This window comes from Podarcis erhardii (genome assembly GCF_964252035.2).
Source record: "Podarcis erhardii genome assembly, chromosome: 2".
NCBI classification, from domain to species: Eukaryota; Metazoa; Chordata; class Lepidosauria; order Squamata; family Lacertidae; genus Podarcis; species Podarcis erhardii.
Genome location: NC_138498.1, coordinates 35,069,243 through 35,096,629, shown reverse-complemented (window position 1 = coordinate 35,096,629; position 27,387 = coordinate 35,069,243). Strand labels below are relative to the sequence as shown.

Genomic DNA, 27,387 nt, shown 5'->3' with positions numbered 1-27,387 from the left:
CCCCCCGCCCCGCATGCCTTATAGATCTGTTTCCAATAGTTGTTTTCAAGGTCCTAGATCTCATGGAGGTGGCAAGCCTGTGTCTGTGTGTCGCTTCAGGCTGCAGGTGGGGGACTTGTACGTGCTTATCTCACCCTTCCTCCTCGCTAAAGGCGGTTCTCGTCTTCCTCGTTTTACGCTCGTTTCACCTATGCAGGTGAGGCCGGGAGGGGGGGCGGGAGAGGGACTAGCCGAAGGTCACCCACTGAACTGCATAACTGAGCAGGGAGAAGCCCTGTGCTGCTATAGCACCATAGGAGCCAAATCTTAGGGGCCCCTTCGGCACCCCTCTCCCCCAATAAAATATTTTAGGGGCCCCCCAAAGTTAAGGGGAATTCCCACTCAAATGGGGTGTGTGCTATGTCATGTGATCGATTATGTGGGGCGGGGCTTAGCTCCCCCCCACCTCAATATTTTATTCAAGTCTGCACCCCTGTATAGCACACTGTCTGATGGAACTGGTACTCCGCACCAAACAAAATGTCCCTGCAAATAGAAAGCTAGCATGTCAGGATTCTGACCTTGCCTCCCACCCCCCTCCCAGCATCGCACGTTTTCTATTGTTGCAGGGAAACAAACCTTGCTTTGCAGCCCAGACACACATTTCTCAGCTCAGGAAGAAATAAGTAATTAATAGGTAAGTTAATGCAGGGGCGAAACTAGGCTTCACCCGGGTCAAAGACCCAGTTTGGCAGAAAAAGAAAAACCCACATGCAGTTACAGATATCTGAAGAAGTGTGCATGCACACGAAAGCTCATACCTAGAACTAACTTAGTTGGTCTTTAAGGTGCTACTGGAAGGAATTTTTTTATTTTGTTTCCACATGCAGTTGTGTACACACAGAGAGAGGCTGAGAATCTCAATGGCACCCCAGGGCAAAAAAAACACACCAAAACCCTGGCTAGCTCCCCCCTTAGCTACCACACTGGTTAATGTATTTCCCCTCCCCAGGCTTGTAATAGACACACACACACACACAAAAAACAACAACCCTACCTCATATCATATATAAAAGAAGGTAATAAATTACGATCCAGAATTAAACCCAAGTTTGCTTAGGGCTGCTTGAAATGACAGCAAGGTGTGCACCAGTTTCTGGGGCAGCTCTATAAAGCCTGCCTGCCCTGGGGCTATCAGTAGGCTATCAGTGGCTACTAGTCTTTGGCCCCCACAATAAAACATGTGAGGGTGCCGGACCCCCACAAAGTTGATGGGCATTCCCATTCAAATGGGGTGTGTGAGACTGTGTGTATGATGGCTATGTCCTGTCTCCACAGTTGGAGGCAGCAGTGTTTCTGAATACCAAGTTGCTGGAAACCAGAAGAGGGGAAAGGGTGCTCTTGTGCTCAAAACTTACTTGTGAGTTTCCTTCAGGCATCTGGTTTGCCACTGTGAGAACAGGATGCTGGACTAGATGGGTCACTGGCTCTCCTGATGTTCTAATGTAGTCATCTGCCAATTATCAGAGCTAAGAGGTATGTCAGTATCAGAAAATTCACCCTCCCATAAAGGTAAAGGTAAAGGGACCCCTGACCGTTAAGTCCAGTCACGAACGACTCTGGGGTTGCGGTGCTCATCTTGCTTTACAGGCCGAGGGAGCTGGCGTTTGTCTGCAGACAGCTTCCGGGTCATGTGGCTAGCATGACTAAGCCGCTTCTGGCGAACCAGAGCAGCACACGGAAACACCGTTTACCTTCCCACCAGAGTGGTACCTATTTATCTACTTGCACTTGACGTGATTTCGAACTGCTAGGTGGGCAGGCGCTGGGACCGAGAAACGAGAGCTCACCTCGTCGCGGGGATTCAAACCGCCTACCTTCTGATCGGCAAGCCCTAGGCTCTGTGGTTTAGACCACAGCGCCACCCGCGTCCCCATCCCCCCAATAATCAGGTATTTAAGCTAGTCCTCCTACAGGACTCGTTGGGGTATATTTTATTGTGACTCTTTTGAAAGCTCAAGGATGTTGGTTACTACACTTCAGATGTACATTAAATAACATTCTAAACAAAGACCAATAAAACACAATTTTATATATATATATATAAAAACCAACCTCTATTCCATTCTAACAGACTAAAATAAATTGTAGACCCCTTCTTTCCAGATCCTTGCTTTCCCAGAAAGCAACATCTGGAAAACTGGCAACTTTACAAGGGGAGGAAGTTGTACCTTTATGTTTTCCTTACTAGTAAATATTTAGGTTCCCTTGCACAGGCCTCAAGGATAGAGAGCTGAGTGGATAAATTGCAGAAACATTTACATGCACTGAAAATTTGAGTTTCTTGGGGCGAATGAAGTAACTGGAAATGACTCATCTGTGACTGTGTCTCAGCTGTCTAGATTTAAATGTCACCCTCTGAACCTTTGGAACCCTTAATAAAAGGCCTGAAGAGGCTGCTGCTGAAGTCAGTTATATTCAGATCTGCCGTACTGAATCATAGACTCATAGTAGAGTTGGAAGGGACACCCAGAGTCGTCTCAGGTGGATCGGAGGCAAATACACACACCAGAGCAAGTGAGGGATAGGCCATCGCTGCTGAGCATGCCCAAAGGAGTGGAGTGAGCCGGCTCTGGAGCAGCTGTTCAGTGCTCTGATGTGGATGCACCTTGAGGTGTTGCTTGGCTAGGGGAAGAGCTGAAGAAGGACGACCATAGAAGACAGCGGTTTAATGTCGCTCATGGAAGGAGTGGGTGGTCAACAGGAAATGCTGCTCTGTGATCAGAGGTCAACTGCAGGTTGGATGAGGGCAAAAATGGCAGGCACTCTAAGGAACTGAGGGGCGCGGGTGGCGCTATGGGTTAAACCACATAGCCTAGGACTTGCCGATCAGAAGGTTGGTGGTTTGAATCCCCACGACGGGATGAGCTCCCGTTGCTCGGTCCCTGCTCCTGCCCACCTAGCAGTTCGAAAGCATGTCAGAGTGCAAGTAGATAAATAGGTACCACTCCAGTGGGAAGGTAAACGGTGTTTCCGTGCGCTGCTCTGGTTCGCCAGAAGCGGCTTAGTCATGCTGGCCACATGACCCGGAAGCTGTACGCCGGTTCCCTCGGCCAATAAAGCGAGATGAGCGCCACAACCCCAGAGTCGATCACGACTGGACCTAATGGTCAGGCGTCCCTTTACCTTTACTCTTAGGAATAAGAGCCTCCAGTCCACTTGTAATCGGCATTCTTCTGGTCACCTTGCAAAGCCATTCCCAAAACCTGCAGGTCACTTACAGTCGGCACCCAAATGACGATGCCAGTGTTGGGAAAGGGCAGCATACCTCTAGAAAAAAAAAAAGCACTGGAAAAGACTAAGTAACTGAGCCATTGAAACACTTGGTGGAGTGTCAAATTTTATTGCTGCAAAGCTACTCCTAACTTTCAATGATATGTACAGTGTTTTGGATTCAGAAAAGGTGTGTGTTTTGGTTAAAAAAAATCACCAAGGGATGTGGTAAATTATGTTGACAGAGTAAGAGCAGTCTCAGTTCTACAGTACCAGCTAAGACTTTACATAGCCACAGGCCAAATATTTTGGAAAGTGTCTCTTGTTGAGCAGGAGAGCCCATGCTTTTCAGACAGAGTTAAGATGATTTCAGGAAAGTCAGCTGAAACAAAATTTCCCATATTGGTTAGCAAGGACATAAATTGCATGCCAAGCCTTGCTTTTTTAAAAATAAAACAAAACTTTATTATGAACATCAGCTTTTGCTTATCTGCTGGAGCTGTGTAGGATTCAAGTTTTCTTGAAGATGAAAATTGAGATTTCCACATCCCCAAACATGAATCTAGAAATAACACAAAGAAGGTCTGTTTAGGTTATGTGCAACCATTCTCATGTCTCATTGTGTACATTGTGTGCTGCATACTGATCTCAGGGGTCTCTCACAAGCGTAAAATGCTAATAGTAGAGTTTTCTGCTGTGAAGCACTCGGGAGCCCAGGGTAAGAGGGAACTCCAAAACCTCGTTCTGCAATGCTGCTTGGAAAACAGCCAGAGAAAGAGTGCGCACCCATCAAATGTGAACGCAGAACGAAGTGAACAAATGTGGTTTTTTTCCTGAGCACCAGAAGACTACACCCTTGAAAACAAGGCTGTGAACTTGAGGGTTGCTTTGTAGCACTGCGAGTGCCTTGGGAGTGAGTGTCTTTAGATGCAGCCATGGAGACACTGGGAAGCAGCCAAGGCTGTCATCCGAGGCGAATTGCTGGCAACTGCTGCCAGCAAGGGATAATTAACAATCAAAAGATCTTAAACTGTAACTTGAAAGAGCCTGTCAGGTGGTTGTAATGACTTGTTAAGTTAATCCAGCTACTCAAGGGACTGGCTGGTCACCCAGTCTCCAAGAGTTCGAAAGACACCTGTGCCTCTTCAGAACAATGTTTTGCAGAGGATTATTCTGCAGAGGCACAGACAGGCCTTTCAAGAGAGCCACTGACTCGGAGGGGGCACCAGATTGGGTATCTGCAAATAATCATACTGCAGTTCATGAGAATGAGATCATGTGTGTGTGTAGCTGTAAAACAATTAACTCGGGGTTGTTTTTTTAAGCTGCAGTGGGTTGAGGGAAGCTGGAAAGGAAGCAAGCGATATTGTCTGGTGCAGTGATCATGAATGATCCTTTCCCAGTGATTTTTGACATGTTGGGTGGAACTTGTGAGCATTTCGATAGTGTCTCAGTTGTGACACTGCACCCTGATTTTATTTTATTTTTCAAAACAGAGGTTGAATCTAAGACATGGTGGGGATCAACTCTCAAGGCAAATTGTTTTGCTTTCGGCTCTGCCTAGGATGGCTTGCTCCTGAATGCATAGCATTCACACAGAGGATCCTGGAATGTCTGTGGCTCATGAAAGTGCAAACAGTGCTGCCTTTGAGTTGGGTCCAACGGACACGTTTCAGATGCTAGCCCCTCCCCCTGAAATTTCCTATGCCGTTGCACATTAACTGGGATTTCCCCTCTGTAAACGTGCTGCTTGGCTGAAAGGGAAAGATGCTTCTGGAGGTGTGCAGAATTGACCTTCCTTGGCTATGAAGCAACTCCACAGCAAGTGCCATGTAAAGAGGCTTTGGATACAGCGTATTTAGGGAAAGGAATAGTAGGAGAGGCATTCTGTTTCATTTCAGACTGAGGACGTGAGCAGGTATGCAAATAAACACAGCAACCGCCAGCCATAGAAACACCATGGGTTAAAAATTTAAAAGAGGCAGAAAGAAGAAAAAGAAAAAATAGGAAAGAACCAGGAACATAACCGGCTTCCCTCCCTGCTCCAAATGATCCTCTGCGGCAATCCTTTCTCTTACAGAAAAACACATTTAGGTGTATCATTTGCTTTCTGTTTGTAGCCACGTGACCGGAAAAAGAAAAACGAATCCCACCTTAGTAGTAATGAGATAGAAGTTTATTTTATTAGCTACAGCAGAGCCCTCCATGGCCTTTAAAGAGGGGTATTTTTGTGGTCTCTCTAGTCTGGGTGCTGTTTCAAAGTAATAGAGGCCCCACTGCTTACCATAGCAGCTGGGTAAAGAGGTTCGGTGAATATGGTGAGGAAACGGTAGATGAGGTTCATGGTGTTGGTGATGCCATAGAAAGTCAGGGAGCCAGCAGCATAGTTTAGTAAGACTCCAATTGTCTTATAGTAGCTGCCATGCACCACAGTCTGAATGTTGTTGTGCCAGACAGAGTACTTCAGTGAGTCCCACTCCAAGCACCATGAATTGCTATTCCTGCCAAGCAGGTACAACATGCAAGCTTTCTCAGTTCTATGCTTGTAACTGTAGGTGACTCCCAAACACAGCCATGCGTTTGAAATCTCAGCCTCCCAGTAATGGCAGCCCTCACATAGGCTGCGGGTGCACAAAAGCTGTGGCCAGTGGTTGAATCCTTGGCTGGGTTTTGAGTAGTTCTCCAACAAGATTCCCATGTTCAGCACCGAGTGGGTCTCCTTAAACAGGAAGAGTTCTTCATTGGCAGTGCTAGCATCAAAATTCAGTAGACAGTAATCTGTTTCGTGGGAAGCAAAACAAGGGGGGAAATGTCAAAAGAAGCCACTCCAGGAAGGTGGGCAAGGGTGGGCAGACCAAGACTGAACATCTTCCAAAATCATAGAGTCACTGAGGCTAGAGGTGATCAGAATATAAACTTACTCCAGCCTGTTGCCCAAGGCAAGGACCTCCATGAATTCTCCCACATGTAGTCCCACCCATCAACAATCTGGAATTTTATGTTTATCACATATGTTATGAGTCTTTCTCCAAGGAGCTCAGCGTAATAGCAGTAGAGCTTTGCTCCAAATGGTAATAAACTCACTGAGAAACTTCCATGATAGTGAGGGAATTTGAAACCAGGTTTTCCCCTAGTTCATGTCTAATGCTCTGTTCACTATACCCCACCAGCTCATTACAGTATTTATATGCACGACAAACAGAAAACAGTAGCAAGCAAAGTGATCCATGTGACAGGTACCTGTATCTGACTACTGATGGAAGATGTTAGTAAAGCTATCCAGGTGGAAATAAGAAAACAAGCCAGTCCACCAAAGTATGCAAAAGTGAAGCCTCACAGTTTCTGTATGGAAATTCCCTCCCATCCCCAAATTTCAGTATTAATTAAATCCTGAGGATGAAGCAGCCTTGGCTTCAGGACATACTTGTTTTGCCAACACCCCATGTCCAGCCACAACAATTTTTGAAGAAAGGAGAAAGCAAACAGACAATATGGTAGGAAGAAATTGTTTGACCCTGATGGACCACATTAATGTCCAATTTATTCTGCAGCTGTGTGTGTGTGTGTGTGTGTGTGTGTGTGTGTGTGTGTGTACACACACACACACACACACACACACACACATATTTAAAGCATTTCTGAACCACTTCATATTTTGAAACTCTTAAGCCATTTACAAAAATACATCATAATAACAATAAAACAGTACTGTATCATAAAAACAGAGATAAAACATAAAAATCAGTAGAACGGTATTTTAAAAAGATGCAATAACAGGGTCCCTTCTAATACGTCAGGAATAGCCTGGGCAAAAAGATAATGCCCCTAAATGACACCTGACACAACCAATGGATGGTCCTTCACATTTGGCAGAGAGGAGGACATTCCTGAGCATGTAGGGACAATGGTGGAAAATGCCTGTTTCCAGGTAACCGTTCTGTGGTATTCTATAGGGTGTGGTTTTGAGAGTAAAATTCCCTCAGATTATCTAACTGTTCTTATAGGTCTTTCAGATAACCTGATCCCAAGTTGTTCAGGGCTTTATATGTTAGTAACAAGACCTTGAACATGGTCTGAGAACTGCTTGGCAGCCAGCCCTCCCACAGCTGTTTTGTGTGGAAGAACAAACAGTGTTTGCTGGCAGCCTTCAGGAATTATTTCGTTTGAAATTTGCTTGGGGGACCTTTTAAAGTTGCTGCTTCTTGCATCCCTAGCCTTTTCAAAAAGACTAAATCATTCTTACGGGGTTGGTAGAACTGTCAGATTTCACCTGGGATAGTGCTCCTCTTTACCAGAGGGAGAAATTTGGCTGTGCAGCTTCTCCCCTCATACTACTGCTATTCTGGAATCAGGATAGTGTGCTTGGATCCCCCCTGGCAAAGCACAAGCCACTAGAGCTTCACCTTCAGTCAGAGCAGGCCTTAGCATTAGCCAGAGTGGGACATCCCCTTCAGGCAGTGAGGGCTTGGATGGGTGTGGGAGCAGTGGCAGCAACACCCCGGCTGTTTCTCCTGAACCCATGTCATGTGTAATGCAGCCTAACCCTATGCCCCCTAAGCTGCTCTGCTTTGCTCAGGAGCAGTGAAGGGTGCTGTAAGATTAACCTGCCCATCAGTGTGTGGAATGTGGGGAGGAGAAAGATCTTGTCCTTTTCCTCAGTTAAGAGAATGTCCTGGGCCTTGGAAGCTGTTGGGTTGGGTGGGTTCAGCACCAGTGGCCGGCCAAGATGAGCCCTGGCTGAGGGTCCCAGGAGCTTGGAAGGGCCCACACTGGCTCAACCCAGGCACACTGCTATTTGCACCACTATATATTACTGTGGGACAAGAAGCTACAGTTAGAACTGGATATGGAACAACTGATTGGTTCAAAATTGGGAAAGGAGTACGGCAAGGCTGTATATTGTCTCTCTGCTTATTTAACTTATATGCAGAATTCATCATGTGAAAGGCTGGACTGGATGAATCCCTAGCCGGAATTAAGATTGCCGGAAGAAATATCAACAACCTCAGATATGCAGATGACACAACCTTGATGGCAGAAAGTGAGGAGGAATTAAAGAACCTTTAATGGTGGTGAAAGAGGAGAGCGCAAAATATGGTCTGAAGCTCAACATCAAAAAAACGAAGATCATGGTCACTGGGCCCATCACCTCCTGGCAAATAGAAGGGGAAGAAATGGAGGCAGTGAGAGATTTTACTTTCTTGGGCTCCATGATCACTGCAGATGGTGACAGCAGTCACAAAATTAAAAGACGCCTGCTTCTTGGGAGAAAAGCAATGACAAACCTAGACAGCATCTTAAAAAGCAGAGACATCATCTTGCCAACAAAGGTCTGTATAGTTAAAGCCATTGTTTTTCCAGTAGTGATGTATGGAAGTGAGAGCTGGACCATAAAGAAGGCTGATTGCCAAGAATGGATGCTTTTGAATTATGGTGCTGGAGGAGACTCTTGAGAGTCCCATGGACTGCAAGAAGATCAAACCTCTCCATTCTTAAGGAAATCAGTCCTGAATGCTCACTGGAAGGACAGATCCTGAAGCTGAGGCTCCAATACTCTGGCCACCTCATGAGAAGAGAAGACTCCCTGGAAAAGACCCTGATGTTGGGAAAGATTGAGGGCACAAGGAGAAGGGGATGACAGAGGACGAGATGGTTGGACAGTGTTCTTGAAGCTACCAGCATGAGTTTGACCAAACTGTGGGAGGAAGTGGAAGACGAGAGTGCTCTGGTCCATGGGGTCACGAAGAGTCGGACACGACTAAATGACTAAACAACAACATGTTACTGTTTTAAGTTACCCAAACGGCAATATGAAATATATGAAATGTATTGATTTCATAGATCTGTAGTCTGGATATGTCTAGGGGTAGGAACTTTGGGCTGTGACATTGCAGTTTGGGTAGCTTAAGATGGCGGTGACCCTCATGGATGGGAAACAAGCTCAGTTCCTGTTCAAAAGTGCCGCCACTCATCCACCACTAAAACATGTCTTGAGGCCCCCCGGCAGAGGGTGACAAGTGGTGCCATCACCAATGTGGCAGCAGCAGCAGAGAAAACATACGGCAGGCACCGTTGCCACAACCAGATCTGGGTCCTGCCCTGGTTGTGGTAGGTGTTGGGGTATGTGGGCCCATTGTCAGGGCTGAATCAAAGCCCCACAAAGTTTGGCACCAAGCAGGGGTGCACTGTTAGCATAACAACAGGAAGACGCTAGGGCCCCCCCCTATGGTTAGACTCCCATATACTGCCTGCAACATTACTAGGGTTCAATGAAGATTACAAGAGTCTGAGGTTTGCTATTCATACTCAGTGGCCAGAAGCCACAAGCACCTCCAGCCTCAGCAAAGGACACTGTGCCTTTCACCTGCTTGCGGCAGTCACCTGATGCTGTCGCTTTCTTGCTAGCTCTCAGTTAAAGGATGATAACTGCGGTTCTGCTCCCCTTGCTAACTAGGGCAACCAAAACACACAAAACTTTATGACGGGTGATTATTTTTACTGGCCAGCGTCCAGCTAGCAAGCACAGACTGGTATTTGGTTTAATGCAGGTCTTAACAGATTGGTGCTGACATTGACCTTTCCTCTTCAGCTAGGACTGGACCTTTTCAGAGACGGTGCCAGGGGATTCTGGGTCCAGCACTTTCTGCATGGCTCCTCAAAGCAGTGTTCTAATATTTTATGTAAGAAGTGGGAATTTGTATGGAGCATTTCTGCCTCCCATCTGCCATATGGGAATAGTAGTAGTAGTAGTAGTAGTAGTAATAATAATAATAATAACAATAATAATAATAATAATAATGGCCTAAGTGAAATAGTCTATTATATGAAATGCTTAGCATCACTGGGGGGTTGGACTACAGTGGTACCTCGGGTTAAGAACTTAATACATTCTGGAGGTCCGTTCTTAACCTGAAACTGTTCTTAACCTGAAGCACCACTTTAGCTAATGGGGCCTCCCGCTGCTGCCGCACCACTGGAGCACTATTTCTGTTCTCATCCTGAAGCAAAGTTCTTAACCCGAGGTACTATTTCTGTGTTAGCGGAGTCTGTAACCTGAAGCGTATGTAACCTGAAGCGTATGTAACCCGAGGTACCACTGTACTAGATGATCCTCAGGGTTCCTTACAACTCTACAATTCTACGATTTTAGGGAAAGTGCTGAATTCTAAGAATCTCTCATCTTGTTTCCAGATTTGGTCAGTCCTAGTGCAGATGACCAGAGACAGAAACAGGATGGGAGGGCAGGTAGGCGTCTCCTCTGGGACTTTCTAACCTTGCAGAAAACATACTGGGAACCAAACTAACTCCTCAAACTCTCCTCCAGACTTTTCTTGGAATCCAAGAGACCACAGCATACAACACATGGTCAGTATTTGGTAAAGGATCCCTAGGCAATGATAGCTGTGTCTCTCTGTGTGTGAGTGAAGGTGGAGGGCAAAAAGGGAAGAGTTCTCTCCATCCATCTCCTCCTCTCTCCCCCCCCCCCCTTGCCAATTCTGTGTTTGTGCCTGTATATGGGAGGCAGGCATTAGACAAGCGGATGAGCCCTGACATTAATGGGCTTTTACTACAGGTCTGCTGTAAGTATGGCTAACATGGAATATTACCCAATGCGAGAGTGTTTGAGGGAGAGTTTGTGTTGTGTTAGTTGAGCTGAGGAAATGCAGCCCTAGCATTAAGTAGCAAGAAAGAAGGGGTGGTGTTAGTTAATGGAGAAAGCTGGTCACTTCAGGAATTGGTATTTACTGTTTCCAGAGTGCCTTTTAACCTTGCCGTATTCTGCTAAATTATTCCTTCTAGAATGCTGAACATCAATAAATGTCAGGGTTATAAATCGGTATTTGATAGACTGGGGCGCCGGATAAGATGTGGATTAACTCCTTGGACAAAAGAGGAAGATTATGATGAAGCAAACAGTGAGTAAGCATCTGGGCACACCCGTATGCAACCACTTACTCCCAAGTTTCCTTCCTCTGGAAGGACAAGAAATCCAAGACTTCTGCAACTTCCCAGAATAGAGATGAAGTGGTAGGAAAAGTCAAACCTGTTATGCTTTGGCTGTTAAAGACATGAAACAGAAAATCTTGCAGCAACCCTGTGAAATAGTGTTCTTTGGATATCTTCTACAATTGCTTTGAAAAAATTTCAGTTCTTGAAGTGAAATGCCTGAATTATTTTTTTTTAAGTTCTCCAACTTGAAGTGTTTTGCAAATCCAAGAGCCAGGATTGTGCCAGTGACACAATCCTTCTGTTCAGATGCATGACTCCAGCCACAATGTGGTGTTTTATTTGTTCACCGACTTTCACCTCTGTCTTGTTGTATGGTATGGTTTTGAGCTTGCATACCGCTTTGCGAAATAATATGTGGTTTATAAATAAATGAACTGAATAAATAGGAAGACTTTGGCCTCTATCTTACATTGCTAATGTGGCTATTATATTTACCTTACAAATATGCAAAATCCAATTTAAGCTACTGCTGCTAGTACCAGGTCAGTCACAATGAACAAGTTAGGCCAATTGACTGAACTCATGATGAACACCTCCATCGTTCTTCTAAAATGGCAATGGTGCCCACCTGAGAGGTGCTGGAACTGAGTTCTAGCAAGTTTTGACTGATAAAAAAAAAAGCCCTGGCAGTGGCTGTCCCAGATGTACACCCCTGAGCTTAATCACGGCTTGTTTTCTCAAATGTGATGGAAGCTGGCTTGAGGGAAAACAACTCAAGTAACAGTATTTCTCAAGAAACCTCAGGATACAGAGGGGTTGTGGCAAACGTCACAAGGACTCTGCTTCACATACTAGTGATAGGAGTACATTGGCACCAGATAAAATGGTACTGTGTGCACAATGAGAAGACAAATGGAATTGCAACACCTACACTTTCTGAGACTCTTCCGATCTGTGGGAGCTGGTATCACTTCATAAGGCACCATTGTGATCCCTGAAAGACAAAAGGTCCTGGAGTTATTTGTGTGTGTGTGTGTGTGTGTGTGTGTGTGTGTGTGTGTGTGTGCATAGCCTGTGCAGGGTGCCACCTAAACAGAAATTTGAGATCTTGCCCTCAGGGCTGTGGACTACACAGATTTTTGAGCTTATTTTTAACCTTCATGTAAGAGACTTATTTGATCTGCATTATCTTGCAAAATTCCCTGTTTTCGTCCTTCCAGAAACACAACCTTTCTAATCTACTTTAGCAAAACAGCAACAGTTCTTTGGCACAGCAGACACTAACAAAAATATTGTTCCAACCAGCGGTTGTTAATCCAGCAGCATTTACGGGAATAATCCTAGACACAAGTATAATTGGCTGGGAAATTAAAGACCTGAATAACTTGATCCATACCAAAGGGATAGAGTCTTATAGGAGTTACATTCGAAGTTAGTGTGGTGTTTTGTTGCAAAACTCGCAGAGCATCAAGGAGAAGCGGCTTGCTGGGTGGGGCAGAGCCTCTGTGCTAACTTCCCGGCAGGCGGATCATTGTTCGCACTACGCCCGCCCCACTCTCAGCCATCTTCTAAGTTGGCAGCCATGACCCACCTGCTGTGAAGCTAGCTGAATGGCTGCGCCTCACCCAATGAGGTGCTTCTGGCCACAAACTATACCCCCAAAAGGCAAAGCTAATAATTCCCCCATGTCTGCCATGTGGAAGACCAAGAGATCACCATGGGCTTGTGAGAACTGGAGGTGCTGCACCACAGCGAAAGAAAATGAGTCCTCTTTGGGGTCTCTCTCCTCATTCTTCTACAGCTGCCACATCTTGTCCATTAAAAGGTAACCAGAACACTGGGTTCTGCTCACCCAGTGTACAACTTCGACACTCTCAAATAGCCCAAAGCCTGGTCAGTCCCCTCCCCCCCAAATACCCCATGATGTGACAGAAGAAGAGCCTTGCTAATCTATCTATTCTAGCATTCTGTTTCTACAGTGACTAACCAGATGCTAATGGAAAGCCCGCAAGCATGACATGAGCGAAACAGCTCTCTCTTGCTGCTGGTAACTTGCCCTCAGTGACTAATAGCCACTCAAAGCCTTATCTTCCATGAATTTGTCTAAACCTACCGTAATTTTGGCCACAGCACATGCAGAAGACACTGTTTAATTTGTGTTTGGTTCTATCCGGGTAAATATGCTTCTTAGTTTTGTTAGATTTAACAGAAAAATGTAATTTGTTTATTTTTAAAGGTCTTTAATGATCTATTTTTAAGGGTGCATTAAGCTATATACCATATTTTTTGCTCTATAAGACTCACTTTTTCCCTCCTAAAAAGTAAGGGGAAATGTGTGTGCGTCTTATGGAGCGAATGCAGGCTGCACAGCTATCACAGGAGCCAGAACAGCAAGAGGGGTTGCTGCTTTCACTGCGCAGCGATCCCTCTTGCTGTTCTGGCTTCTGAGATTAAGGATATTTTTTTTCTTGTTTTCCTCCTCCAAAAACTAGGTGCGTCTTGTGGTCTGGTGCGTCTTATAGAGCGAAAAATACAGTAGTTTATTTTACAACTATATGCATCTGGATCTACATGGAGAGGAAGAGATTTCAATCCATTTCACTGCAATCCCTGGTTTAGAGTCTGCTTTTTGCATAACTTCGGCACATTGGATCAACATTTTCAGAAAGCTATCCATCATGACTCCAAGCCCTCTCCTGGTCACACCACAACGCAAACTCATTTGATTTGTAGGTATGTTAAAGGAGCAATGCATTTGACTTCAAGTGTTATATATGTGGCTGCATCATTCTGAAGGGTTTCTGAGTCTTAATGTGAAACAAAGGGACTGAGAGGCTGTGCATACACCAGGTTGTTAATGTGTACGTTAATGTGTACACAGATCCAGTTTTTTCCAAGGATTGTGAATGAAATGACCCAAATTTGTATTTTTGTGGGCATATGATTAATTTTAATTTTCATTCAGTTGTATTGTCTTTCTATATTACTGCATGCCATTGAAGCATATGTTCTTGCTTAAATGAAACAAAAATATTGTAAAATAAAAAAAATCTACAGCACCATGTGTTGAAGAATTATTTGAGCCTATGAATGCATCTTTCTAGCTGTAGCATTTTTGTGGAGCCAACTCACCTTTTTGAAGGGCTTTGTTGATGAAGCAGAGTCCGAACATGGACACTTGGGATTTCAAGTCACTCAGGGTCTGTTTAAGTGCTACGAAACTGGTGGGCTCCTCACACTTCAGTCCAATCAAAGCTTCTGTGCAACCCGACATTACTCTTATTTTTGGGAAGTCCTGTGGGAACAAATAGATTTTAACAAGAGATTGAAACTCACTGAAACATTTTTGGAAGAGAGAATTTTGATGTCCTCATCACAGAAATGGAACCATCTTGGTTTGCCTGCAGGTTTTCTGACTACATGTATAGAATCCAGGGCCGGCCCACCCATGAGGCAAGATGAAGAGACCACCTCAGGTGGCAGGATCCACAGGGGCAGCAGATCCCAGTGTAGATCTTCACTCACCCCTCTTGTTCCTGGCGTAGATCTTCACTCACCCTTTCTTCCCTGGCAGGGTGTGTGTGCGCCATTTTATGGTTTACCTCAGGCGCCAATATTTTTCAGGCTGGCCATGCAATCATAGAGTTGGAAGGGACCTCAGAATTCATCCTCCAGTCCTTTGCTCAATGCTGGATATGTACAGTGCAAAATACAAATCTGTTTAAGTGCCTCCAGTGAAGAAGAATCTACAACTTTCCCCCTCTGCCTAGAAGGGGCACCATCACAGCAAGGCATGACAGGAGACTATTTAATGTTTTGAATGCATCAGGTTTTTGAATTTCGTGGTGAAAATACCAGAGATATTTGAGAAAAATTTCTTTAAAAAACAACAACCCATTAACAACCTTCCCCCTTTTTAATTATCCAAGGGAACATGGATAATTGGTTATAACTATCAGGGCATGATGGCCTGAAGGCACATGGTACAGTAACTGTGTTCAAACGAAGCAGCTGCAAGTCTGAGCAGTGCATGCATGGGAGACCGAACTGATTCTGCCTTCACAACAGAAGAAAGGAAAGTTAGAAATGTTATAAGAGCTAGTGTAGCTTCATGGTTAGAGTGTTGGACCAAGACCTAAGAGACTAGGACTCAAAGCCCCACTCAGTCATGAAGCTCCCTGAGTGACTTTGGGCCAAGTCACTGTCCCTCAAGACCTAACCTACCTCACAGGGTTGTTGAGAGGATAAAATGGGAAGGGAGGTGTAGTGCCAAGATCTTTACCTTCAGTTCAAAGGATCGCACAAACACTCGCACATGACGAGGATATGATAATGCTACTGGAATATCACTGAATGCTTTATTGCTCTTTTGCTATGGGCCAAATACGGCCTTATAGGCTAAATGCCACCTCTATGCAAACAGGCCCATTCCTCCCGCTACATTCCATTTGTGTCTTTGCAGTGTGGCTTAAATGGTACAGAGGTCATTTGCTCACATAACATGGTGTTCAGTTTAAGACTCTGTTTTATTATTTGCATTTCTCTAGCGGCTTAGAGAAACAGTTGATCAAACGAAAAATAAAGTCGCACTCTTTGGGCATGTTTTTAGCAAAAAGAGGAGTTTTTGTTGCTGTTCCTCACTGGAGATTTTAGAACCAAGGCAGGTGATCCTGTGAAAACATTTATGAGCGGCAGTGTATAAGGAGTTGGGAGTCTCTTGCTTCAGATGGGCAGCTGCTGCCCAATCCACTGGGGCTACATGACCTGCTGCTGGCATCAGGGGAGAATTTTGTAAACACATAAAAAGTACAATCTAATAATAAGCAGGTGATGGAAGCTGGCACCAGCTCTAGCCTTGTGAAAATAAATGTCCTTTGCTTACTCTCTTGCTCTTGGTACTGGCACACTTCCCAGCAGAGTAAAGAGGAATATGTGGTAGAGGAATTTCACCCAGCACAGTACAATCCTTAACCGAGTCACCCTCTTTCTTTCATGCTAATAATGGGTGGGGCGGTAGCAACAATGGTAGGAAGCACCGACCATTCAAAGGACAAAAGAGGTCAGAAAGGGTTAAGAGATGCCTGAGAAGAATCAGGTTGCTCAGCATGTTGTCTGGGGCTGATGGGAGTTGTAGTCTAAAATATCTGGTGGACACATGGTTGGGGAAGATTGCCTACTCTATTCTGCCTTGGTCAGACCACACCTGGGATACTGTGTCAAATTCTGGGCACCACAATTTAAAAAGGATATTGACAAAGCTAGAATACATGCAGAGGAGAGCGACCAAGATGATCAAGGGTCTGCAAACCAAACCTTATGAGGAACAGTTAAGGGAGCTGGGTATGTTTAGCCTGGAAATGAGAAGATGGAGAGGAGATATGAGAGCTATCCTCAAATATCTAAAGGGCTGTCACATGGAAGCAAGCTTTTTTTATCCTGCTCCAGAAGGTAGGACTCAAACCAATGGATTCAAGTCCACTAAACATCAGGAAGAACTTTCTGACAGTAAGAGCTGTTAAACTCCCTTGGGAGGTGCTAGACTCTCCTTCACTGAAGGTTGAATGGCCATCTGTCATTGATGCTTTAGATGAGATTCCTGCATTACAGGGGGTTGGACTAGACGGCCCTCGGGGTCCCAACTCTACAGTTCTATGATTCCCTGGTCTTGACTGTGCTCCAATTACAGTGTGGACTCTACCTGCAGAAACTGATGGTCACTTGGGTCTTCCATGAGACCTGTCAGCCAGTAATTCTGCTTCTGGAGATCAATCAGCTGCTCTTGACTGTGCTGAATGGAATTCCCCATTCCAACTAAGGCCGATCTTTCTTCTTCATCTATAAAGTCCATCACCTTGTTCTGCAGTCGCTTGAGCTCTTTCATCGCCTCGGCAAAGGCCCTATTCACTTCGTCTCGGGCCGTCTTCACTACTTTCTGAAAGGGAAAGGCAATGCCAAGCACATCACATTTTCACCTACCATTGTTTAAAGTATGGAAGTTGCTACCACACGATGTAGCATTGACTTGGGCAGCTTTAAAAGTGGATTTGAGAAATCCATGGAAGATAAGGCTACTGATGACTGCTAGTCATGATGGTTATGTATTGCCGTGGTGCCTGTGAATCCTAGTGTTATGTACTGACTTGAATAAGATCCAAAAGGCAGCAGTCTGATTGGTCCTAGAACAATAGGATTCAGAATGCAGCAGTCTGATTGATCCACAGGAGCCACCCAATCCAGCTCCAGGTGAAAGTGAATCCGCAACCTGATTGGCTTACAGGTGAATCCCGGAATTAGCCAATCATGTGGGGCCCATGGTGTAAATAATGTATATAAAGCAGACATTCTGGGGGAACTTCCATTCCTCCTCACCAGTATGAGCTGAATAAAGAGCATGAAATGCACTCTCGACTCGGAGTATATTTCACCTAGTGACTGGGGATTGCACACGGGAGAGTCCTGTTGTGCTCATGTCCTGCTTGTGGACTCCCCCTAGGCGTCTGTTTGGCCACTGTTGAATGTTGGATTAGGTGGGCCTTGGACCTGATTCACTAGGGCTCTCCTTATCTTCTTATGTGTTCATTTAATACTCCTTTGTGAAATTCTCAGGGTAGGTGCAGACACACATTTTTAAAGTGGCAAAGCTGCTATGGAACCATAAATAAATAAGGAGCAATTGGTTCTGCTGGTTTCTAGCAAAAGTACTGCGCGCACACTGCTAATTGGGTTCATGCTCCCAACTTTGTCTTCCTCCTGAGAGACCCTTTCAAGTTAAGAGAGTCCTGCTATCGATAAAAGAAAATAAGGCACCAAAGAAGCAGGTTAACTTGCTTGTTGTGCTTTCTTTTCTTTTCTTTTCTTTCTTTTGGAAGAGGATTGTCCACCTGAAATGTGGTGGTGAAGAGGGAGAGGAAACAAAGGGAATCAGCTTTCAGTCTGGAAGGCCTACGTGTGTAATTTGAGGAGAGGTAGTCAGAAGAAAGCGGAGCTCACCAACCACAGGAAACCCTATTCCTGTTTGCGCTGGGATGTCTGTATGTATTGCATTGTGGTCCCTTTCAGTGCTGTTCAGCTGCTTTATTTATCAAATAGTCCTTCTCAATAAAAGCTGGACACATTTTCTAAAAAAGAAAAGAAGCAGCAACATGTCGCTTGCGGGACCGACAGCCTCAACTGCACATCAGTTCCTTGAAGCAACCATGTTGTTAGGTCTTCAAACGATGCAGTTTGTGATCTAAGGCAGGTGTCCCCCAAAATACATTGTTTTGTACATCTGCAAGCCCTGAGCCTGCTGATAGCTCATTCCTATGCATGAATGTTACCACTTTGGCTATATAAGAATTCATACTCAGATGATGAGTTTGCTATTAGTATATAGGGTATGACTCTCAGTCAGCCAGGAGAACAGAATGGGAGCCAAACATGACCTGGGGTGTTCCATGGAAAAGCAGAGAAAGTTAGCACTTGCTAGGTAAAACCTTGACCTCCAGAGCTAAAGAAGTGTCAACCACTTGACTTCAGTACAGTGGTACCTCGGGTTAAGACCTTAATTCGTTCCGGAGATCCGTTGTTAACCTGAAACTGTTCATCACCTGAAGTACCACTTTAGCTAATGGGGCCTCCCGCTGCCGCCGTGCGATTTCTGTTCTCATCCTGAAGCAAAGTTCTTAACCCAAGGTACTATTTCTGGGTTAGCGGAGTATGTAACCTGAAGCATCCGTAACCTGAAGTGTCTGTAACCCGAGGTACCACTGTACATGCAAATACATGCTCACATGAAGAATGATGGTACAATACTGAGTGGCAGTATGTGCCCCTAGATCTGTGTGATGTGCCATGGATTTGGTCCCTTCCCTCAGAAGCTTTTCTCACCGCAAGGTAGTTAACTCTGCCCCTGTGTTGCTGACTGTCCGCTGCCAACATCAAGACTTGGTTTTCCACGTTGGCCTGTACTCTCCTGACTTCGACCTGGGAAAGAAAGAATTAGAACATGAAAGCAGCAGCCTGGGGATGATGATTTCACATACACCTCTTTTAAAAGTGGAGCATAATCAGTGCTCAATTTTTTAAAAAATAAATAAATCAGATGTGTAGGATGTGTTTTGCAGTTTTATAGAATAGATCCTGTTTGGACTCACATTACAAAGGACTGGACTAGATGAACAGCCACTGGAATTAATCAGGAAGCCCATTTTTTATTCACAAACTGCTTTTTGATGCAAAATGTCTTCAATGCAGCTTACAATTTAAAAAAATTAAAATTATGATATTAATACCTCCTACAATACCTAACAATATTCATTCATAAACTTTATTGCGCTAGCCAAATGCCATGGCATCATTCACAGGGGGAACAAAAGGAAAAACAGCAATAACCATAAAAACAGTTTTTTTAAAAAAACATGTAACACTACCGGTGCAATAAACCACGGCCAAGCCTCCTAGAGATTATTTGTTGCATGAGCTGGAATAGCAGGGAAATCTCAGGTAAAATATGCCAGCTTAAATGTCGGAATCCCCTTTGCAGTTGACACCTAACAATACGGAACAGCAGAACAATACGCCATTAAAGCAGTGCCAAGAAGCCTTGACAGTTCCATGCTAGTTGTCTGGTAAAATAAAATAAAAAAGCAACCATCGAACAAAACACCTGAAGTATGGGAAATAATGAAGCCTCCAAGGTGAGGGAGTTTCCATCGCAAACTGTACCTCCAATGATTTTGGGACAACAGGGCTGGTTTAAGACTTATGACTACCTGAGGCCAGCGGCGTAGCGTGGGTTGTCAGCACCCGGGGCAAGGCAAGTAATTTGCGCCCCCTAACCCGGGGCAAGGCAAGTAATTTGCGCCCCCTAACCCGGGGCAAGGCAAGTAATTTGCGCCCCCTAACCCGTGGATTTGCGCCCCCTAACCCTACAAATCTATGCCTATGAATGATGGCCCCCCTCTCTCTCTCTTTCTCATATTCCAATTGATTCCCATTTCGGCCGATCGATCCCCCAAGCTCTCACCCAGCGAAATTCGTGCGTAATTACGCTTCGCCATCCCTAATCCTGCCGCTTCCACCGGGAAATCATGACGGTGCATTTCTCCTCTCCAAACTTTCCCCGGCCCTTTGCCGGCCGGCGCAGCCCTTTTGGCTACGAGCTCCCCTCCTTCTCTGCCCGCTTCCGACCCCACCTCCCCGTCCAGCCTCCCTACCTCCTGAAAAAAGGCGCCGGCGCCGAGCAGGACACCCCCGCGGCCATCGGAGAGAGGCGGGGCCGAGGGAAGCAAGCCAATGGGCGAGGCGGGGGTAGGTGGCCACGGGGGCGGGCGCTGCCGCAGTCCTCGGGTGGGCAAGGTAGGAGCAGGCGGAGGCTGGCCGGCCACTCTGACAATAGGGGCGGGCCGAGGGCACGACGGGGCTGGGCCCTCTGGACTCGCGCCCCCCCCAGATGTTGCGCCCGGTGCGGCTGGCACCCCCGGCACCCCCCACGCTACGCCACTGCCTGAGGCAAAGGATAAGATGATGTCCTCCAGAGAAGCTGACTGGATGGCAGTCGAATTTTACTTCAATGGTATGGATGGGATAGCATGACCCCCCACACCTGAGGGCAGCAGGGGTCCGGGACAAACTACATGGCACACAGAACTGTGCCTTCTGACAGAAGGGAATGGCCAGGAGGCTCAGGAGAAGGATCTACAGCCTCTAGTATCTGCTAGTCACCTCACTCTGCCCAAGAATGGGGGTTAATCATGCGGGGCATGTAGAAAAGCCTCACCTAATTATCTGAAAAGGCAGGGAGGTTCTTATCTCAGTTTTCTTTTTATGAAACTGGGTGTAACTGGATAGGGTGCTGTCCTCAGCTGAACCCTTTTGTTCAGCTTCTAACCAACTTTGTCCAAATTGCACAATCTCAAGGGCAAGCAAACTCAAAATAAAACAAGGCATAACAATCTTGGTGTCAGTATGAACTGGTTCACTGCTTTTGTTGCAATGGCAGGTTGATGGGCTCACTCATCTTCTGCTGATAGCGTGCTTGAAAAAATAATCACCCCTAATGTGACTATTTCTCCTTTTAGAAGAAATAAAGGATGTGAAAGAAAAGTACATACAAGCCATATATCACAAATACAGACAGCATTTTAACCTCATAGCTAATATGTCTAATGTATAGTTCACCAGGTCTACATAGCTTCTCTCTCTCTCTCTCTCTCTCTCTCTCTCTCTCTCTCTCTCTCTCTCACACACACACACACACACACACACACACCACTTGGGCTCATCATTTTATTATTTATTTATATTTAAAAGTTATATCCCACCCTATGTCATAGGGTCATAGGGCACATTATAGCAAGCAACACATAACATGTCATTAACATTAAAGCACATCATCTCTTTCGTTTTCCAAGTTATGAATAGGCAAAAAACAATAAAAACAGGATAAACCATCATTGTTATAGAAAAAAAAGTATGTATTCTGAAAATTATTATATCTCCTCTAGTGCACAACAGTGTCAAACAGATATACAGTGATACTTTGGGTTAAGAACTTAATTCATTCTGGAGGTCCGTTCTTAACCTGAAACGGTTCTTAACCTCAGGTACCACTTTAGCTAATGGGGCCTCGCGCTGCTGCCGCACCGCGATTTCTGTTCTCATCCTGAAGCAAAGTTCTTAACCCGAGGTACTATTTCTGGGTTAGCGGAGTCTGTAACCTGAAGCGTCTGTAACCCAAGGTACCACTGTTAATCTCTCATTTTCCAACCCCCCAAAAACCCCACACACAAACAAAAAACCCAACAGAGAGAGAAAGAAAGATAGGTGGAAACTAAGACTAAATTGATACTATCTGCATTTTTATCAGTCTCATTTTTTAGCTAATACTATCAGTTTCTGCTTCTCTATATTTGTCCTATTTATCCTGGAGTTCTAAAAACTGAGAATTTACCCAAGTTTAAGCAAGCTTCTATACCTTTTCACATGTCATATTCCAATTTTTGCCCTTGGGGGGAGGGAAACAAAACAAAAGGCTTTGGGAGGAAAGCAAGTTCTCCCTCCGAATTGTTAAGATATTTTTTCCGCCTGGGCCATCCCATCTCTAGTGCCTGCCAATGGAAAGAACAGTGATGAAGAACAGAAATAAGAGAAATAGAGTAAAATGGGAGAGGGCCTGTGCTACTGAAATCCCAATCTGACCCAGTGGGAAGTGACGCTGCCTTCCCTCCCCCAGTTGCCAACCAAGAGGGGTGAAGGAAGCCACACGCACGATCTCTGAAAGATGTTGATAGGAATCGTTTAGGAGAGGGGACTATAGTACTGACCTAGCACCAGTTGTCCTCTTCTGAAAGTTGCATTCCAGGAAAACAAACTGCTGACTTTAAAGGATGGCATGATACTCACTTCTTTCTTGCTCCTGTCGTCCTTCAGAGAGATGGCGTCATGATTCTTGTGCTCTTCCCGAACACAGATATGGCAGATGAATTTCCCTTCGATTCTGCAGAACAGCTCCAGCAGTCTGTGATGTTTCAAGCACATATTAGCCTTCAGGTCATTGAGAGGTTTTATCAGCTGATGGTTCCTGAAGGCGTTGTCTTCATAGTGGGAACGGATGTGGTTTTCGCACAAGGAAGCCATGCATTGCAGGCAGGACTTGACAGCCTTCATCTTCCTGGAGGAGCAGAAGTCACACAAAACCTCCCTCTGACCTGCTTGCTTCCTTGACCCTTGGGCTTCTTCCCTTGCGAACCTCGTGGCAATTTCTCCCAGGGTTGTGTTTTTGCGCAGTTGAGGCCTCGAACTGAAAGATTCACGACACTGAGGGCAGTAGGGGCAATCCCCGACCAGGGCTTGGTGGTCCCAGTAATCCTGCAAACAGTCCATGCAGAAGTTGTGTCCGCAGGCTGTGGTGACGGGGTCTCTGAACACCTCGAGGCATATCGGACACACAATGTTGTCCTCGAGGAAAAACAAGCTAGCTTTCTTCATAATAACACTTTCTTTTTGGGCTGAGACACAGCTAGTGCTTGTAGTTGCACAAAACCCTAGGAAAAGTTGGGCTGCCACCTGTTTTTTTAATATAAAAAATGATTTTTAATTGACTGGTTAAACATGCATATTTGCATAGAGCTAAGAAAATAACATTTTAGAAGAAAAAAGTGTGTCTTTGAAGATATTGCAGAGTGCACTAAAAGTAAACAAAATGTTTAAATGTCTTGCCTAATTGATTGTGGGCAAAGTTTTAGTTGCTCAAACTTTTCTTTACTTAGTTACTACAACCAATTACCGGTAATTGGCGGTTGTAATCCCTGTTAAAAGACAATGGCTTCCTCATGTGGAGATGCAATAGGTAGTGTTCTTTGCAGATGGTTAAACCTGTTGCCACTCTTCAGTGAGTGAGACTGCATCATTCAGTCATACTCAGGAGAGAGCTAGTCTAAGAAGGAGGCAAGGCTGGCACAGTGAATCCTGCAGGAACAGTAGACACAACTTTTGGATTTTGTGTTGTAGCACAAAAACCCCCCAGAAGTGTTGAATGGTCACTGTAAAATGTGAAGGTTCTTTATTGTTTCACAAGTTGTGTATGTCTTTAAGGGCCAGGGCCAGGGCAAATAACAAGACCCAGTCTTACAGCTGTGGAACATAGCAGGTGCTGCTAGGTTGTGTTAATTAAGTTGTGTCAGCATTTGGGCATAGTATATAAGGAGCAGCACCTAGCTCCCTCATTACCCTGGGGGGGTGGGTTGGTGGTTGGGTCATGTTTGTTGTTATCTTTAGTGTAAAAGGAGTTTTTGTTTTGTTATTATAACCTTGTTAAAGTTATTTTTTAGTTCCTTGTTATGCATGGTCTCCCCAGCAAGCTCTCTGCAGCAGTACTAAACTGCATATCTGGGATAATCTGGATTAAAACTATGTGGAAAGAGCACACTCCATACAGGAGTCTTGGCTAGATTGTTTCTGTTCCTTCCGTCCCTACCTTTGTGACCCTATAATTCTACAAACAGATGGATTTTTATCAGTGAAACTTATTTCCCACACTCACCTGTTCAGCTGTGATACAAAGTCAATTGTGGCACTCTGTAACATTAAGTACCATCTGGCAAAAATTAGCAACCCGTAGGTGCTAATAGCAACTGTTCTACCTACTAACAGATCCCTCAGCTAGCTCCAGTGGCTAAAGGTTTTACGTTGTTCTTTTCTTGGTCCAAAACAGCAACTCATATTGAGTTCCTGTCAGTTTACAGTCTTTCATGGGGTCTGAATTTGCTATGTGACATCACAGTTCAAACTACAAGGGAGGGGGGAGCTAAGCACTCTGGTTATGATGTCATTGCACAAGCAGGTCCAAGTCAAACATTAAAAAGGCCACTCTTGAAAGCTCTTGCAAGGGGAGGAAGGCTATAGGAACTGACATGAAGCGGGAAGACCACATTGAATGGAAACCAGGCACACTGAGGCAATTCTTCCCTCTGCCCTCTTAATTTGGTCTAAATACTGGTCAGATATTTCCCAGAAACACAAAAGTGTATTTAAAAAAAAAAAATTGAAGAAGAGGAGGAGTTTGGATTTGATATCCCGCCTTTCACTCCCTTTAAGGAGTCTCAAAGCGGCTAAAATCTCCTTTCCCTTCCTCTCCCACAACAAACACTCTGTGAGGTGAGTGGGGCTGAGAGACTTCAAAGAAGTGTGACTGGCCCAAGGTCACCCAGCAGCTGCATGTGGAGGAGCGGGGAAGCGAACCCGGTTCACCAGATTACGAGACTACCACTCTTAACCACTACACCACACTGGCTGAAAGAAAACACACAATTTTTGATGAGATACACTTGGCTCTCTCTCAGGAAGACTGCATAACAATTTCAACATTTTGCATTGCGTCACCAGCACAATTTTATTCAGCATCTTGTCCTCAAGTATATTATCTGTTTAATTAAAAAAAGATAAAGGACCCCTGGACGGTTAAATCCAGTCAAAGGCAACCATGGGGTTGCGGTGCTCATCTCACTTTCAGGCCAAGGGGGCCGGCGTTTGTTCACAGATAGCTTTCCGTGTCATGTGGCCAGCATGACTAAACTACTTCTGGTGCAATGGAACACTATGACGGAAACCAGAGCACACAGAAACATCATTAATCTTCTGGCCGCAGTGGTACCTATTTATCTACTTGCACTGGTATATTTTCAAACTGCTAGGTTGGCAGGAACTGGGACAGAGCAACAGGAGCTCACCCCATCATGGGGGATTTGATTTGGGATGCAGGTGGAGCCGTGGTCTAAACCACTGAGCCTCATAGCTTTGCCGTTCAGATCTGCTTAATTATTGTACAGTTGGGAACATTGTCTCCACAGGTGGCCAACTTTCCTGTGAGAACAACTGCTCAGGTGTAAGTACCCCAAAGGCCTACATTCTTAGCATCATGTGTTTGTTATACTAGTAAAGAAGTAAAATATGATCTCTATGAAAATACAGAAGCTTGACATGCTACTTTTTAGGCTTCAGAGAACTACAAATTACACTGAAACACAGACTACAGGGTATAGGTTAATATTAACTGCATGGCTTTATCCTCCAAATGTACAGAAAAGGGCAACCAGTGTTATCAAGGGAATGGATAAATTCCTGTGAAAAAAAGTTACAGCATTTGTTTCCATTTTTGGGCCATTAGTATTCTTGCCGCTGTTACTGCATATTGAAAAAGTTTACAGTCTTTTCTATTTATTTCGTTTCCCACTATTCCTAAAAGAAAAGCTTCCGGTTTTTTTACAAATGTATATTTCAACATCTTTTTCAGTTCATTATATATCATCTCCCAGAAACCTTTCACTTTCTTACATTCCCACCACATGTGGTAAAACGTCCCTTCTTTTTCTTTACATTTCCAACACTTATTACATGTTTTGAACATTTTCGCTAATTTAACCGGTGTAATATACCATCTGTATACCATTTTCATAACATTTTCCTTTAATGCAGTACATGCTGTAAATTTTATATTTTCCTTCCATACTTTTACCCAATCATCAATTTGTATATTATATCCAAAGTCTCTGGCCCAATGTATCATGACCGACTTAACTTCCTTGTCCTTCGTATACCATTCCAACAGTATTTTATACATTTTTGACAAAATTTTATAATAATTGTTTATTATCTCCGTTTGAAATATTGAATCTTTTTCTACATATCCATTTTCTTTAAGATCCTTTTTAAACATTTCACTTACATGAAGGAGTAAAAGAGGAACTACCGACGCTGGAAGATTAGAGAATGAAGCTGATGGACTATGCAGAATTGGATAAATTAACTGGGAAAATCAGATATTTACGGGACCATAAGTTCATTGAAGACTGGGGGAAATTTGTGGAGTATCTGAAAAGCATACGTGATGAGCAAACAACGCTTGTGGGGTTTCAAGAAGCTCTGTGAAAGTTTGAGGAGTATTGTAAAAACGATAATAAGTTCGAGAGGGTATATTAAAAGGCAATATTAAATTTAGGAAATGCGAAACAAAAATTTAACTACGGATGATTGTCAGAGATGTTGAAGGAAGTCCAAAAGAGAAAATGTGTGATGTTATATATATATTTGTATTGAAAATTAATAAAAAAATTTTGTTTAAAAAAAGAAAAGTTACAGCATTTGGGGCTTTTCAGAGAAAAGGAAAATAAGCAGCGACATGGAAGTATAGTAGAATTGTAGTGTTAGAAATTATGCATGACATGGAGGAAGTGTATAAATATATATATTTTTCTCCTCCTGTCATAATACTAAAACACATGGACATTCAATGAAGTTGAATGTTGGAAGATTCAGAAGAAAAATAAAGAGAGTAGTGGCCTTGTAACTTTCAAACTCCTTATTTTTTGAATGATCAGAGAAGTCACCTCACCTCATTCTTAGTATTTTAGCACCCTTAATTCTAAATGGGCTGAGATGCAAGTCTCCTTTGGACAACAATGAAAACATAAAAATGATATAAAATTGCACCTTCTGTTGTTAAAAATGAGGACCCCAACTTTTTTTTAATCTACAAGGTAGTATCTTAAACCCATGACAATAGATCTGCTTTCACCCTTACATTCTGTCTTGTTTAAGTAGGCAGTGTGTGAACAGACATTAGGTGTCTTCTCTTTGATGACAGCATTTTCTGTTCTGCTGCAAGAGTTTGGGTAAAGTGTAAGAGCTTGTCAGCTTTCAGCAACA

General features: G+C 44.3%; 1 protein-coding gene and 1 long non-coding RNA gene across 2 annotated transcripts; one reads left to right on the top strand and one right to left on the bottom strand.

Moving 5' to 3' along the window:
* The first annotated feature begins 67 nt into the window (after positions 1-67).
* Positions 68-12,096, top strand: LOC309335754. The gene is made up of 3 exons (XR_014153711.1): positions 68-196; positions 1,318-1,458; positions 11,053-12,096. It is a non-coding gene; the product is annotated as an uncharacterized lncRNA (long non-coding RNA).
* LOC309335611 (E3 ubiquitin/ISG15 ligase TRIM25-like) lies at positions 5,407-24,438 on the bottom strand. Its single transcript, XM_081850788.1, has 7 exons — positions 24,227-24,438; positions 22,588-23,250; positions 19,072-19,167; positions 16,901-17,134; positions 14,335-14,497; positions 12,134-12,196; positions 5,407-6,030 (listed from the first exon to the last, which is right to left on the bottom strand). The coding sequence occupies exons 2-7, from the start codon at positions 23,170-23,172 to the stop codon at positions 5,492-5,494; spliced, it is 1,680 nt and encodes a 559-aa protein (XP_081706914.1). The 5' UTR covers positions 23,173-23,250; positions 24,227-24,438; the 3' UTR covers positions 5,407-5,491.
* Positions 24,439-27,387: the final 2,949 nt, after the last annotated feature.

What these genes read in the sequence shown, in the direction of transcription:
- LOC309335611 (XM_081850788.1), bottom strand. Translation starts at nt 23,172, where the DNA reads ATGAAGAAAGCTAGCTTGTTTTTCCTCGAGGACAACATTGTGTGTCCG. An exon ending in ACGACAGGAGCAAGAAAGAA is followed by an intron (nt 19,168 to 22,587) that starts GTGAGTATCATG and finishes TTTCTTTCCCAG; the next exon opens with GTCGAAGTCAGGAGAGTACA. An exon ending in CAACAAAGCCCTTCAAAAAG is followed by an intron (nt 12,197 to 14,334) that starts GTGAGTTGGCTC and finishes TTTGTCTTTCAG; the next exon opens with GGATCACAATGGTGCCTTAT.